The 13523-nt window shown below is 34.6% G+C and overlaps 1 protein-coding gene across 1 annotated transcript in view; it reads right to left on the bottom strand.

Annotated features, from left to right (window-relative positions):
* The window catches only part of LOC124365893 (fibrillin-2-like), a 106022-nt gene extending 98213 nt beyond the window's left edge, over positions 1–7809 (bottom strand). Inside the window, exon 1 of the mRNA XM_046822004.1 lies at positions 7397–7809. Coding sequence (XP_046677960.1) covers positions 7397–7515 — 119 coding nt within the window. The 5' untranslated portion in view covers positions 7516–7809. The remainder of the gene's footprint in view (positions 1–7396) is intronic.
* Positions 7810–13523: the final 5714 nt, after the last annotated feature.

Raw genomic sequence — 13523 nt, 5'->3', positions numbered from 1 at the left:
TGATTTTAAAAAATCTGACTAATTTAATGACTAATCTAATCTAGTATGATTTATATTTGATCTCGTAACAACTCTAATATACAGTATTAAAATTGTTTTAATGTAACCTGGATAAGATGCTTCGTCCAAGGAAGCCTGATGGACCCTTAGCGAGAAGTTATCCTAGATCCTTACAAGACTCCTACGTAAAGAATAAATAGTACATTGAGACGGCATAGGATTTCCAGAAGCCTATTAGTCTAGAGCTAACAATTAGAAAATAAAAAGAAAAACATTGTTTTCAGTCAAAGCACAACTGATTTGCAATAATTTTTTTAGTCTGCTAGGATAAATATTTACATAGACCACTTTAATTTTTAACCACTCGTATTCTATCAAAAGTTTTATAATTATGTTAAGTATTTCTGATTTCTATAAGATGTAAATATACTTAAGTATCTCTGGTTTCTCTAAGATGTAAGCATACTTAAGTATTTCTGGTTTCTCTAAGATGTAATATACCTAAGTATTTCTGGTTTCTCTAAGATGTAAGTATACTTAAGTATTTCTTCTTTCTTTAAGATGTAAGTATATTTAAAATTTCTGGTTTCTCTAAGATATACGTATACTTAAGTATTTCTTGTTTCTCTAAGATGTAAATATAGGCTACTTAAGTATTTTTTGTTTCTCTGCGGTGTAAATATACTTAAGTATTTCTGGTTTCTCTAAGATGTAAGTATACTTAAGTATTTCTTGTTTCTCTAAGATATAAGCATACTTAAGTATTTCTTGTTTCTCTGCGATGCAAATATACTTAAGTATTTCTTGTTTCTCTAAGATGTAAATATAGGCTACTTAAGTATTTCTGGTTTCTCTACGATGTAAATATATACTTAAGTATTTCTGGTTTCTCTAAGATGTAAGTATACTTAAGTATTTCTGGTTTCTCTAAGATGTAAGTATATTTAAGTATTTCTTGTTTCTCTAAGATATAAGCATACTTAAGTATTTCTGGTTTCTCTGCGATGCAAATATACTTAAGTATTTCTTGTTTCTCTAAGATGTAAATATAGGCTACTTAAGTATTTCTGGTTTCTCTACGATGTAAATATACTTAAGTATTTCTGGTTTCTATAAGATGTAAGCATACCTAAGTATTTCTGGTTTCTCTAAGATGTAAGTATACTTAAGTATTTCTTCTTTCTCTAAGATGTAAGTATATTTAAAATTTCTGGTTTCTCTAAGATATACGTATACTTAAGTATTTCTTGTTTCTCTAAGATGTAAATATAGGATACTTAAGTATTTCTGGTTCCTCTACGATGTAAATATATTTAAGTATTTCTGGTTTCTATAAGATGTAAGTATACTTAAGTATTTCTTCTTTCTCTAAGATGTAAGTATATTTAAAATTTCTGGTTTCTCTAAGATATACGTATACTTAAGTATTTCTTGTTTCTCTAAGATGTAAATATACTTAGTTATTTCTGGTTTCTCTATGAAAATTGTAGGTAATTTAGCGCAGTTCCGGTTAGGTATTCCAAGAAAACCTCTTGCTCTCGCCGACCAATGCCAGCACAACCGGGAGCTCTGAGACTCAGGCCACTAGATCACTAGGAATGCCGTTAATGACTGTTTTATCAGCTGGTTTATTTGCAAGTACAATGAGCAACATCTAGCCTGTCCGTGGCGACCCAGCGTGTGTGGGAGCGGCATAATTACAAACCGCCGCTACTTTGTAACTTGTATGCAAATCTGTTGCGAATTTTAATTTAATATATCTGTCCAATGAATATTGATTAATTACCTAGACTTTTTCTGGAAAAGAAGAGTTTGGAAGAGGGAGGCGGTCTAGGCCACCTTACTCGACTGTCTCGAGTAATTAACTAGACCTTTTTTAGAGAAATTAAAGAATAAACAAATACTAATCAGCATTCAAACATACTAATGACCATTCCATAATCAAATCACCAATAATTTAGACCATGTCCTTTCAACGTCAGTATAATTAATTACAACGGAGTTGTGAATCTTGAATAAGATATTTCGACGTTAAAAATATGGTTTCCTTATAATCTGCCTTGTAGTACAGGTAAGACATTTGCCATAAATTTTCTCTCTAATCATCAGATAAGTGTAAGAAATTATGACTCCTTAACCACTGTTAAACAATACTTCAAAAGGGAAGCTCCTTGCCTTACAGATAAAGAGAATGTAACCTGTTCAGCTTACGTGATCAGCCTTACGAACACGTTAAATAGACCTCACTGTACTATTCTTATAATTTCAAGAATTTAATATCTGGTTTTAAGATATATATAGACAAACTGGAATCTCATGGCATTCGAGGCTTAACCCTACAGGCCTTAGTTCATTTCTAAGAACAGAAAACAAGTTGTTCAAATTTCAAATAAAAATTCAAGCTCTATTGAAACGAGTTCTGGGGTTCCTCAAGGTTTCATTCTCGGTCCGATTCGTTTTGTGGTGTATCTAAATGACGTTGAGTCATCGCTTATGCACGAGAAACTCGTCCAATATGCCGACGACACAATTTATTGCACCGATACATTTTGGAGACAGTTTCCAATTGAAGGGTGCAGGAGAAAAAACCAACTTAGTCACAAAACTAAAAATTTTTCAGGAGAGCAAAAACAAAGTTTCAAACGGTCTGTAAAAAAAGAACATAACTTTTTGACCTTAAAAACTGGATCTAGGTTTAGTATAACTGTTTTTTTATAAAATATAAAAAAAATTAGCTCATTGCAACAATTAGTTTATTTTTAAAAAATTGTCCCGGTAACAACGCCATGGACTTAGTTGGTTTTTCCCCTGCACACGATGGACTCAATTGGGTTTTTCCCTGTAAATAATGAAACAAACTAGTCAATATTTTTTAACTTCTGGTTTATTATCACATTTGATTGAAAAAAGGACAAAACAAAACTTAGATATATGTAAAATATTTGAAAACTGTGAAAGTCTGTCATTTTCATTGGATATGGTCCAACGTCTTTCTTTTAGTTAGCTCCACACACTTTTGGTTACCTCCACTTTAGGTTACATTTTCACTTGAGGTTTCTTCCTAAAACACAATGAAAAAACCAAATAATATCCAACTAATAGGATATAGTTTTAATCCTCACAACTGTAAATACTAACAAAAAGAAAATTGTGAATAATTCAATATTTGCAAAGACAAAGTATCTTAGGTTTGTTATTTTTCACAAATAATTTTTGTGTTTAGAATGTTTTAGGAACATAATTATTTCATTAATCACTGCTAACGGAAAGTTATTGGAAAAAATAGTAAAACAGTTGAATAAGATATAGATTTTCAAAACGTACCTTTAAAAGTTAGCTTCTGCAGTCTCATGAGCGGCTACATCAACGGCTGGAACCTTCAATCGCTGTTTCATTTCCCACAAAAAGGTTCATGTAATATTCCTTTGAACCTTCTTCTTCGCAAAACTTTAGAAGGACTTTTAGGTCGTTGCACTTTTTCCTTTGACAGTGCTAAGGGTGCATTGTAGGATTGTTCAGGCTCAGCCATATGCTCAGGCCTAAGGCAAGTTCTTCTTTTTTCTTTGTTTTTCTTCTCTTTCTTTCTCTCTATCATTCTTCTTTATGGATGATGTGAAAAAGGCCCCATTGTATCCGTTCCGATATTCTAAGCTGAGACATTTATCTTGGAAAAAATCTAAGTTGTTTTACCGGTCTGACGGCAAAGAGAAACTTATTTTTGTAGTCTTTGGATGCCAAAAACTCTCCCCCATTTTTTGAACATTTTCTGTTGGCAAGAAACCACTGTGAAGGGTGATGGTTTTACTCGAGCGTTCTCCAACACAGATCTCCAAACCGTCAGGTGTTTCAGCTTTTGCTGTTTTAGGGATTAATCCCATATTTTTGTCATTTTCCATATAAGAGTGTCCTCTTACTGGGAAAGTCACTATAACTTTGTCAAAACCGTTTCTCTTCAGTTGTGAGGTAGTGCAACATCTTCATTACAGTGTGGTTCTTATTTTGACCTCCGCATGAATCAGCAAAGATGTAGAGGGTTTTCACTTCCATTGACAGGTAATTTTGGACAAAATCGTACAAAAAAGAGGCAACATCATCAGATCCCTTCTTACCAACAGTCTCGTCATAGGTGTACATGATGGATTCCCCAGTGGACAAGATGTGTACATTGAAGATGTAAAATGTCAACTGTCGTCTAAAATAAACTTCACTAGTGGAGATTGTTGGGGGTCGGTAGATTCTTCCCGAAATCAATCGCAATAGCCTCCACTTCATTGCGTAGTTTTGCTGATTTTTTGGCTTTACGTTTCAACTTGTAAAAACCAATCTGCCTTAGTAATATGCAGTTTTTGCTCTTCCTCCAGTTTTTTCTTTTCTTCAAGTAGGGATTCTTTTTCTTCAACTGACACTGCAGCAATCTTTCTTTCAATTCCTGAAACCTTTGCATTATTTTCGTCACAAAAACAACATGTGTCAGTTCTTGGGTATCCAAACCCGATATTGAAACTCAGTGACAAAGGTGTGTCGAAATGTCTCGTAGGAAATTTCCATGCCTGGGTTCTTATTTAAAAACATTGACAGAAGCTCCTTGACATTTAAATTTTCAGGTAAGTACACTTTGGTACTGTCATGAAGGCTGTAATGAGCCCGTCTACCTTTTAAAGAACAAAAAAAGCTCATCATAGCTTCGCGTGTAGCCTCTGGGACTTTACGAGGTCGATTAAAAATGTTTTCCTCTGTTATCTACGGGAGATTTACCAGTGGGTCATTATTGACTGCTTGATTCTGTGTAGCCTAAAAGGTTTAACACCAAAAAGAGACTGAAAGGCCTTAAAAACAAACAGGGATCTCAACGGCAGACTCATCTCTCACAACTCTAACTTTGTATGAAAAAACTTCGTTCATTCTAGCTTGGTTTTCGTCTAGCCGAGGTCTCCTCCGAGAAACAGGATGCAACGCAATTAGTCCACCCAAGTAGCTGTTTTGAGCATTGGTACCTCCCTTCACGCCCTATGTCATTGAATTGTTTAATTAAGGAATTTCTCTCTTCTGGTGTAACTTGTTGAAAACATTCGTATCGTTTACAACGGCAATCTTCACCCGTTTCATATGAGCAAGCCCGTAGCTTTTTTGGCGACATCCCTAACTCTCCCAGTTATTTTTCGTTTTTTTCGTAGTTTTTTACTTCACTTACCCTAGTGGCTTCATCATCACTTTCACTTTGCAGCTCACCGTCAATCATTTTCAAGTGATTGGGCACTAAACACAATATTCACCAACGCTAATTCAAATACGCACACCAAATAAACACTAATAACCTAAAACTTCACTTCAAACAGTACAAACTAACACAACAGAGACAATAAGGAGTGTGTTGTTTAGTCTGCTACAGCTGAACCACAGAGTATGGATTGTTTGCGCATGCGCTAAGGTCAGCTGACTGTGGACTCAGTTGCTTTTTCCCCCTGAACAGATGGACTGAGTTAGTTTTTCCCCTGCGGTACAAACATTTTAAAATGGCTGTATCTTGTAACTCAGTTAGTTATTCTCCTGCAGCTTTTGGCATGTTAAAATATGGACCACAGACTATCGAATGGCATCATAATCTGTAAATCGATTTTTTTTGGACTAAGTTGGTTTTTCTCCTGCACCCTTCAATTAGGAGACCAAATTGACGTATAAAACGATAGCTCTATTACCAAGTTTAACGTATGAAAACAAAAAATTGAATTTAAATTTGAAACATACTGTCGAATTTTATTTTCAATTTTGAGAACTAACGTCCAAGTTCAAATTCTTATCAAATGTATAGTAATCGTTATAGAGTATTCAAGCATAGAACATTGAATAGATTTAAGTAGTAGAAAGAAATACAAGATGAATAAACCGTACCTAAGAAATACATATTATAGACACGTGTTCTTCCGATCATCAAACTCTATAATCAAGTGATATTCGAACATGGCTGGACAATTAAATTCAGTAAAATTAAAACAAAGAACATATCGCTAGGCGGTAAAAGCCTAATTCTTTATAAACTAACTTTAATAAACCTAATATACTCTAATTTTGGTTAGTTAGTTTGCTGATGCGAAACCAAATTGACAGCCCAGCCAATGGAAACATTGAGGAGTTATAATATTAAATAAAAGTCTGTCCAGGAAGATGTTGAAGTTTAATATATATATTCATAACAATATGATAACCATGGAAGCATTGTGTGATCTTAAATAACATGGAACTATTTAGGCTCGTGCATTTTTCACTCATTCATGAATCGTGAAACTATAAAATGTCTACGATATTTGAGTTAAAAATATTTATAAACTTATGTTTCGTTAGCGTGTGAAATTAGGGGTATATTTCTGAGGGTATTTTCCCCCAATTTACATAAGAAACTGGAGTTGAGCAGAATTTGTGTGCCATGTAAATTATAGAATGAATCTTTAAGTTCATTTTTTATTTAGTTTTTTTCAGTCGTTTCCGCAAAATCTTATAATAGTTGTCCCTGTTATTTTATACTCAAAACCTTTTTTCAGACTCCTCATAACGTTGCAGATCTGTCGACATCGTTTAAAACAAATTAATGGTTTAATATTAAATATTTCCGATTATGCGATAAGAACTTCTTTTACACAGTATTACACTTTTTTTAATTGAAATTATTTTTTACACTAAAATATCTTATCACGTACTATTTTAATATTATCGGATTCTTCAGATTGAATGCTACGTTAATGTTAAAAATTAACCATAAAATGTATAACGAAAAACAATATTTAGTTGATTCTATTCTCACACTGAATGTTTAGGGAATGTTTTAATCTATTTTGAGAACTCTAAGATATTACATTTTATAAATAGTAGATTATAAGATATAATTAGTTAATCCTGAAAAATTCACTCATCGAAATTGAAAACTCCTCGATGCTGTTGGAATGTTGAAATCGTCTGGTACATACAGTTTATTTATCCAAATTGCTATATGCATCCTGTGCACTTTAAATTTTGAATCATAAGTTTTATGGATTAAGTATAATGTCAAATATGAATGTTTTAAATGCTCTATTTTTTTATGGAGAAGCGCTATGTTTATATTTTCCTGCATGTTTCTGAATGCTACAAGCTTATACGAGGATTTTATTAAAATATAAAGAATAAAAAATCTTTTGGAAAATGGAACATCCTGGATAATTAAATCTTAATCGGTTTCATAGATCCAAAATCCTTCGTTAAAGGTTATCCTAATCTAGTGCAATAGTCTAACCCGCAATCACAGTTGAGTAGAGTTAAAGTACTTTAACATTAAATTCAAGTTTCACATCAAAACTTGAAAAACACGAAACCAGAACCCCGCTTGATTTACAGTAACTACTAGTATCTCATTGACATTACTTACCCTCCAACAGGTCCCGTGAGTTGGGGTTGGTGGTCTGAGGTATTGCGGTAAGCAGGATCCCCAAGGCACCCTTGGAGTACAGAGAGGAACAAAACTAATAAGTACAAAGGTACGGCCATCTCGGCCAAGTCTATCACAGGGTAGTCGCTACACGCTTCGGTAGGTGTGCATTGTTTATAGTACAAATCACAAGATGTGTGCGGGGGGTGTTCGCGAAAGATATATAATAACTATCAAATTTACGTTATATAACACAATTCATTACTAATATGGTGGAACGATTATAGAACGTAACGAAACTGTATTTACTACAATGCTTCGAGAACTCGCGACAAAAGAAGAGGGACGGAAAATTCTTCGTGAAGATGTTGGCAACACGGAGGCCAGCTGAAGACTGAGCAAGGAGGCAACAATGCGCGCGCTGGCGGGAACTGAGCAGCTGAGAGATCAGCTGTGACTCTCAGCTGACTGATAACGCGCTTCCCACATCCACCAGCACCAGAGACGAATTTATTTATAACTATTGCCAAATATTCGCGTGGTCCTTTAATCGTTTGACGCGTTTTGAAAATTAGCCTACCATAAATTCTTTCATACCATTTTATTATGTAATGATCTAATTTAGGACGTAGTGACGTTTAACTGATGAGTAAGCACAAGTAGATAACGGTTAACGAAAATAAGGATGCTACATTACTGATGGCACGGATTAATACAAAACTCCTAGTGACAAATTTCGAACTCGGCTAAAAATAAATTTTATCGACCACTTCTGATTAGTAATAGGCTATGTTAAATTAAGAACCTAAAACTAGAATTCGTATGATCAAAGTAAGAACTATTTGTAGTTTTCAAAATTACAAACAATTTGTATTTAATAACTGACACTCGGTATTTATTCTGAGTATGCTGATTTCTCCATTATCATAATCAATGTACAAAAGATGTTTTTTATGTTGATTATTATAATGGGGAAATACAGCACTATCATAAAAATCTTGCTTATTTGACAAAAAGTAGCCACAGTAGTGATTACAGGTATATTATAAATCAATCCTTCACTTTAGAACATATTTAATTTCCCAAATTATGTAACTAGTAATTCCTGTTTATATGTTTAGAAAATGTATAATATAGCTGTATGGCGGCCATCTTGATTTTAACCCTACAAGAACAATGGTAATATCAAACACTGTTTTGCCCTAATTTAAACCTAAAGAGTTATGAGAGTTATCTTATTTATTGTTTAACGCACCCAACAGATTTTTAGCTTTTCAGATATTTTTATTGGTAATTTACCAAGAATACCTCAAAATGTTTGTACTTTTTGAGGTTTACAATTGACCTTTGGGATGAAACTCAACATTGTGTCGCTTCAGTTTTTCGTGTAGTAACAGTCGACTGGTGATATGTAGGCCTAAGTATGTTGAATTATTATGGGATATTCTCCGGTTGAAAAGGTGATCTCAAGCAGTTTTGAGACTGAATTTACAAATAGTTACCCTATTCTCCGTTAAGTAAGTGATACGTTGTTGTCAACCTTCAGGCCAAGTGGTTTAACGGATTAATTTTTATACCACGTGAGGCCATTTTACGAGCTTCGGTTTGAGACATTTTGAGATTTTTATCATTTTGGAAAACTTTTTTTAGAGATTTTCAGGTCTTATCTATCGTCCATGCATACGAAAATACTAATTCGACTTAGTTTTTTGAAGAACAATTTAACATCGATCGACGAATTTATTAGTTACACGAATTCGCGTCAATCCATTTATCGTTGGATCGATCTAGATACAAATAGGCTATATCCAGTTAGAGATATCTACTAGGCAGGCCTTTAAGCGCCAAGACCTTGGCCTTATCGCCTCGACACGAGTAACAAGATGTTATTGCAAGAAGAAAATGTGTGCCAGCTTGATTAGTATTCATTAAATTCTTGGTAAACTCAGTATTTATCAATACGACTGCAACAGTTTCTTTAACAGCTTTGCTGGCTCGCAAAATACAATGTTTTGCTTAGAATGTTTCGCTAAGTAAATTGTAAATACAGTACTGTTAACTTTAATATTTCACTTTTATCAAACCACCATCAACAGTAGTTTTGACATATATTTCGTATGTTTGGTAATGAAGTTTATAATTATTTATAAGGACCACAATATATATTATGATAATCTAATTATATAATTAGCTGTAGAGTTATTTATGTGATATACCACTTTCGCAAAGACTTCTTCCATTGGAAGAATGGTAAAATATATAAACCCAGCTGTACAAATGGCCATTTTGGTTTTAGTCCCATAAAAATAATGTTAAACTAAACACGTTTACATCCTTAGTTTTGGCCATAGACTTTTGCGATATGGCTTGTTTTAAAGATATAATTAATTCACGTCTAAACGCTTTTTAGTTTTTTTTTCTAATGGGTATTCACAAATCGTCTAAAATGTTGCTTACATTACAGTAAAGATATAAAATATTATAAATTTTGAAAAAAAAAACTATACAACACTTGGATGCGTTTCGATCCTATCTTTAAAATAAGACAACTTCCATAATTATATGACCAAAAATAAAAGCGTAAAAGTGTTGATTTGAGATGTTCTTAGGGGGTAAACATAAAGGTCGCCTCTCTACAGATGGATCTTATATCATAGTAGGCTGCTATAAAAACATTTTTGTACATATAGATGACAAATTTCGGAGTGGGAAAATGTTTGAAGAAACCTTTTCACAAATGCTGTCAATCGTATCGTTCTATGAGATTCTATTCTCTTTCTTTGTGCCAAAAGCCTAACACAGTCTACTTTTTTGAGGAGGATGTTGCAAGGTGTAATGCAAGAGGGATCTAGGCAAGGAGAGTTCTTGGAGAGTTTATTCCTAAAATCTCGGTTGCTTGAAAGGATTACGAGTGCTCTCTGTGACAGCCATAGTAACTATCGGTTTCTTACTCTCCTTTGTTTCCGTTTATGGTACTTACAACCTGAAATAATTAATAAAATACATAAATTTGTATTTCCAAATTCAACTGTATAAACTGAAATACGGCTCCATTAAAGCGGCCCATACACTAGACGTGCAATGCACGCCGTGCCAAAATTGGAAGAAACGTGCCAGTGTGTGGAGGTCTCCGTGCTAAGCACGCCGTGCATTGCATGGCACGATGGCAATCAAGATCGGTTTGATTTTCGACGTGCCGTGCCACCTGCCGCCGTGCCATCCTGCAAGTGTGTGGACCAGTCCCGCGCCACGTGCTGAGAGTGGAGTGTCTTTTGAGGTTATTTTTCGTTCTCTCGCGGCAAATACTCTCCTATATTTACCATGTCGACTGCTGACACACATATTTTTCTCTCTCCTAATTTCTTACCATTATTTATAGATTCGTATAGAAATCACCATTGTTTGTGACGAGTGAAGTGTAAAGATTACTAAAATAAACGTCTAAAACAAAATGCGTATTTAGACCTTGTGGAACTGTGCAAAACTGAGGTGCCTGATTAAGTCTTACAGTAGTCTCATATCAGAATACATTTCTCTCTCTTTTAACCAATTTTTCGTCCATAATTGTCTTCTTCTCTTCTTCACTTTGCTATCGTCATGAATCGCACCAATCAACAATACTGTTAACGCTTTATGTTTAGTTACAAGAGGCATAGTTGTAAAATATCACAGCACGACAATACTACACAATATCACAATAACACAACCAACTTCTAGCACGTCACGGGACTGACTAAACTGTCAGTGTGTGGGGCACAAAGTGCCATGCCAAGCACGGCGTGCCAGTATAAAAAACTGCACGGCGTGCAATGCACGTCTAGTGTATGGGCCGCTTAACACCCCGAATAACAATCGTGCCATTCGCGTATTTGAGATATTTCAGTGTTTAAAGAACCTTTCATTTCAGTTATTTAAATTTTAATTAATAACGCAGATCCAAGAACGTATCCTTGAGGAACTCCATATTTAATTTGTTTTGAATTGGATATTCATATAAAATGTTTTTTTATTCTTATTGTCAATCCAATCAAACCCTTTATATATTGACAAATAAAAAAAAACATATATTGTTGTTATCTAAATATTTAGTTTTAAATTCGAGTGATACATTGATCGCATACTTATAACGTCTCTTCCTGTGCCTCTCCTCACTACCCGAAGAAAGTTTATTGAAATTACTTCCCATAGCCTTTGGGAGCATCTTTTTAATACCGTACCAATAAATCACAACACTACTGAGAACATAACTACCTTTTCTGAAAACTAATACACTTGGATAAATATACTAACAAAATGCAACAAGTCCAGATCCTTACATGATAAACGAAACAAAGATAACTAGGTAAGGTATAAATAAAATATTATCAATTTTTTTCTGCAATAGGTGTACGTGATAGTATTTTTATATTCACAAAGAGACACAATAACATCTAGTATCACGAAAACTTGCTTCCAATCCACGTTTGATTATGGAAATGCAAGGAAATGAGATTTAATAGAAGAGATCTAACTCTTGCCAATATTTTCTCCCTCAAGATGGTGTAAAATCCTTAAAACGTGTGGTTTTATGCTCTTGAACCCTCTTCCTTCAATCGTCTCAAATGTATTCCCTCACTCGGGAGCACTGTCACGCGCGGCTGGAAGGTTGTGACATCGCCCATCTTAACAAATGGCTTGGGACCGAGCCAGGAACAAGAGAAGCCCCAGTGACGAACCTTGAGTAGGTCCCCGTGCCGCTGCACCCACTTATGCTAACGCCGGCACGAGGACCTAGTTATGCTAACAGGGTGCAGGATAATGGCGATGACGACATTTTGAATACCAAGTTGTGGTCCGGCAGTGTCTTCGTACAAATAGTATTGTGTTTGAGATGAGGCAACTTGTCATTTTCTCCTCTACATCTCATTTAGCTGAACGCGGCAGAGTGGAATACTGTCGTCCATTTGTCAAAGTTGTGAGTGAGATATTTATTCCTAACTTTATTATTTGACACTAAACGAGTATTCCATAATGAGGAGCATGCTTTTGATTTTCTATGACACACACATATCAATGTACATTTATTATAAATTTCGTAAACTACATTTTTTATGTTAACATTCTCCGAGTCTGCCTACGGAATCAGCGTGGAATCTATTGTTTTTATCATATAATTGGTTTAAGAAATAATTAACTCACAGCCTGTTGGATTAATATGGATTAATTTGACACAAAACACATCATTACAACATCATTTGTGCAGAACCTGTAGTACACATAACGTACATTAGAGTGGCCATCAGTGTTGCAACACTCAAAAACAAAACAATGCTATGCATGTAATATAACGTGCCTGTACATAATAGAGTCATTATCAAACGTTTCTTGAGTCTAGAGTTATCACCTTTGTAATACAATGCAAGTACAGGGACGTAGCCAGCGAGGGGTACAAGGGGTTCAGACCTCCCTCCAAAATTATCGGTTATTTCAATTACTTTTGTAGTAAACGATTATTATCATTCAAATAATTCAGTATTACTGACATGCACTGCTGAAAGATCGTTCTCCACAAAGAAACGGGTTAATAACTATTCAAGGAACAAAATGGGGCCTTACTCTCTGTGCACTACGGGAAAATGTCAGTTGTGTGGACCCCAACATTTTTGCTAGTAATGTGTTGTCTTATACCATCTCACAAAACACTGACTGAAAGTTATAGTTAATTTTGCCTTTTTAACGGTTCTGGTGGTACGTGTAAAGTAAGAATTTATATTTTTTAAATCAGAGACTGCAGTATCCAAAGTTCCATGACTTGGTTTTAATGAGTCTAACAGACCCTCGGGCGAATATCTTCGGTATCTATTAAAATCGATTTTAGTCATTCCGGAATTATAAAGAAGCTAATCAGTTTTGATACTGGATACTACTTATTATAATCTTTTGATATAAAGAGATTTTATAACTAACTTTCTCCACAAGCTTCCTTAGAGAGAGAAATGATTGTTTTGCTGACCTTAAATTAGACGGAAAGGAATCGTCAGAGGTCAGAGTATGGTGACTCAGTAATGATTTCGTTCATTCTTTCACTCGACCAAATTTTCTCCAGCTGTTTCCTTGTTACATATTGCCTAGTGTATTGCTAAAACCA

The sequence above is a fragment of the Homalodisca vitripennis genome, chromosome 7 (genome assembly GCF_021130785.1).
Source record: "Homalodisca vitripennis isolate AUS2020 chromosome 7, UT_GWSS_2.1, whole genome shotgun sequence".
NCBI classification, from domain to species: domain Eukaryota; kingdom Metazoa; phylum Arthropoda; class Insecta; order Hemiptera; family Cicadellidae; genus Homalodisca; species Homalodisca vitripennis.
This window is presented reverse-complemented; position numbering and strand designations above follow the sequence as displayed.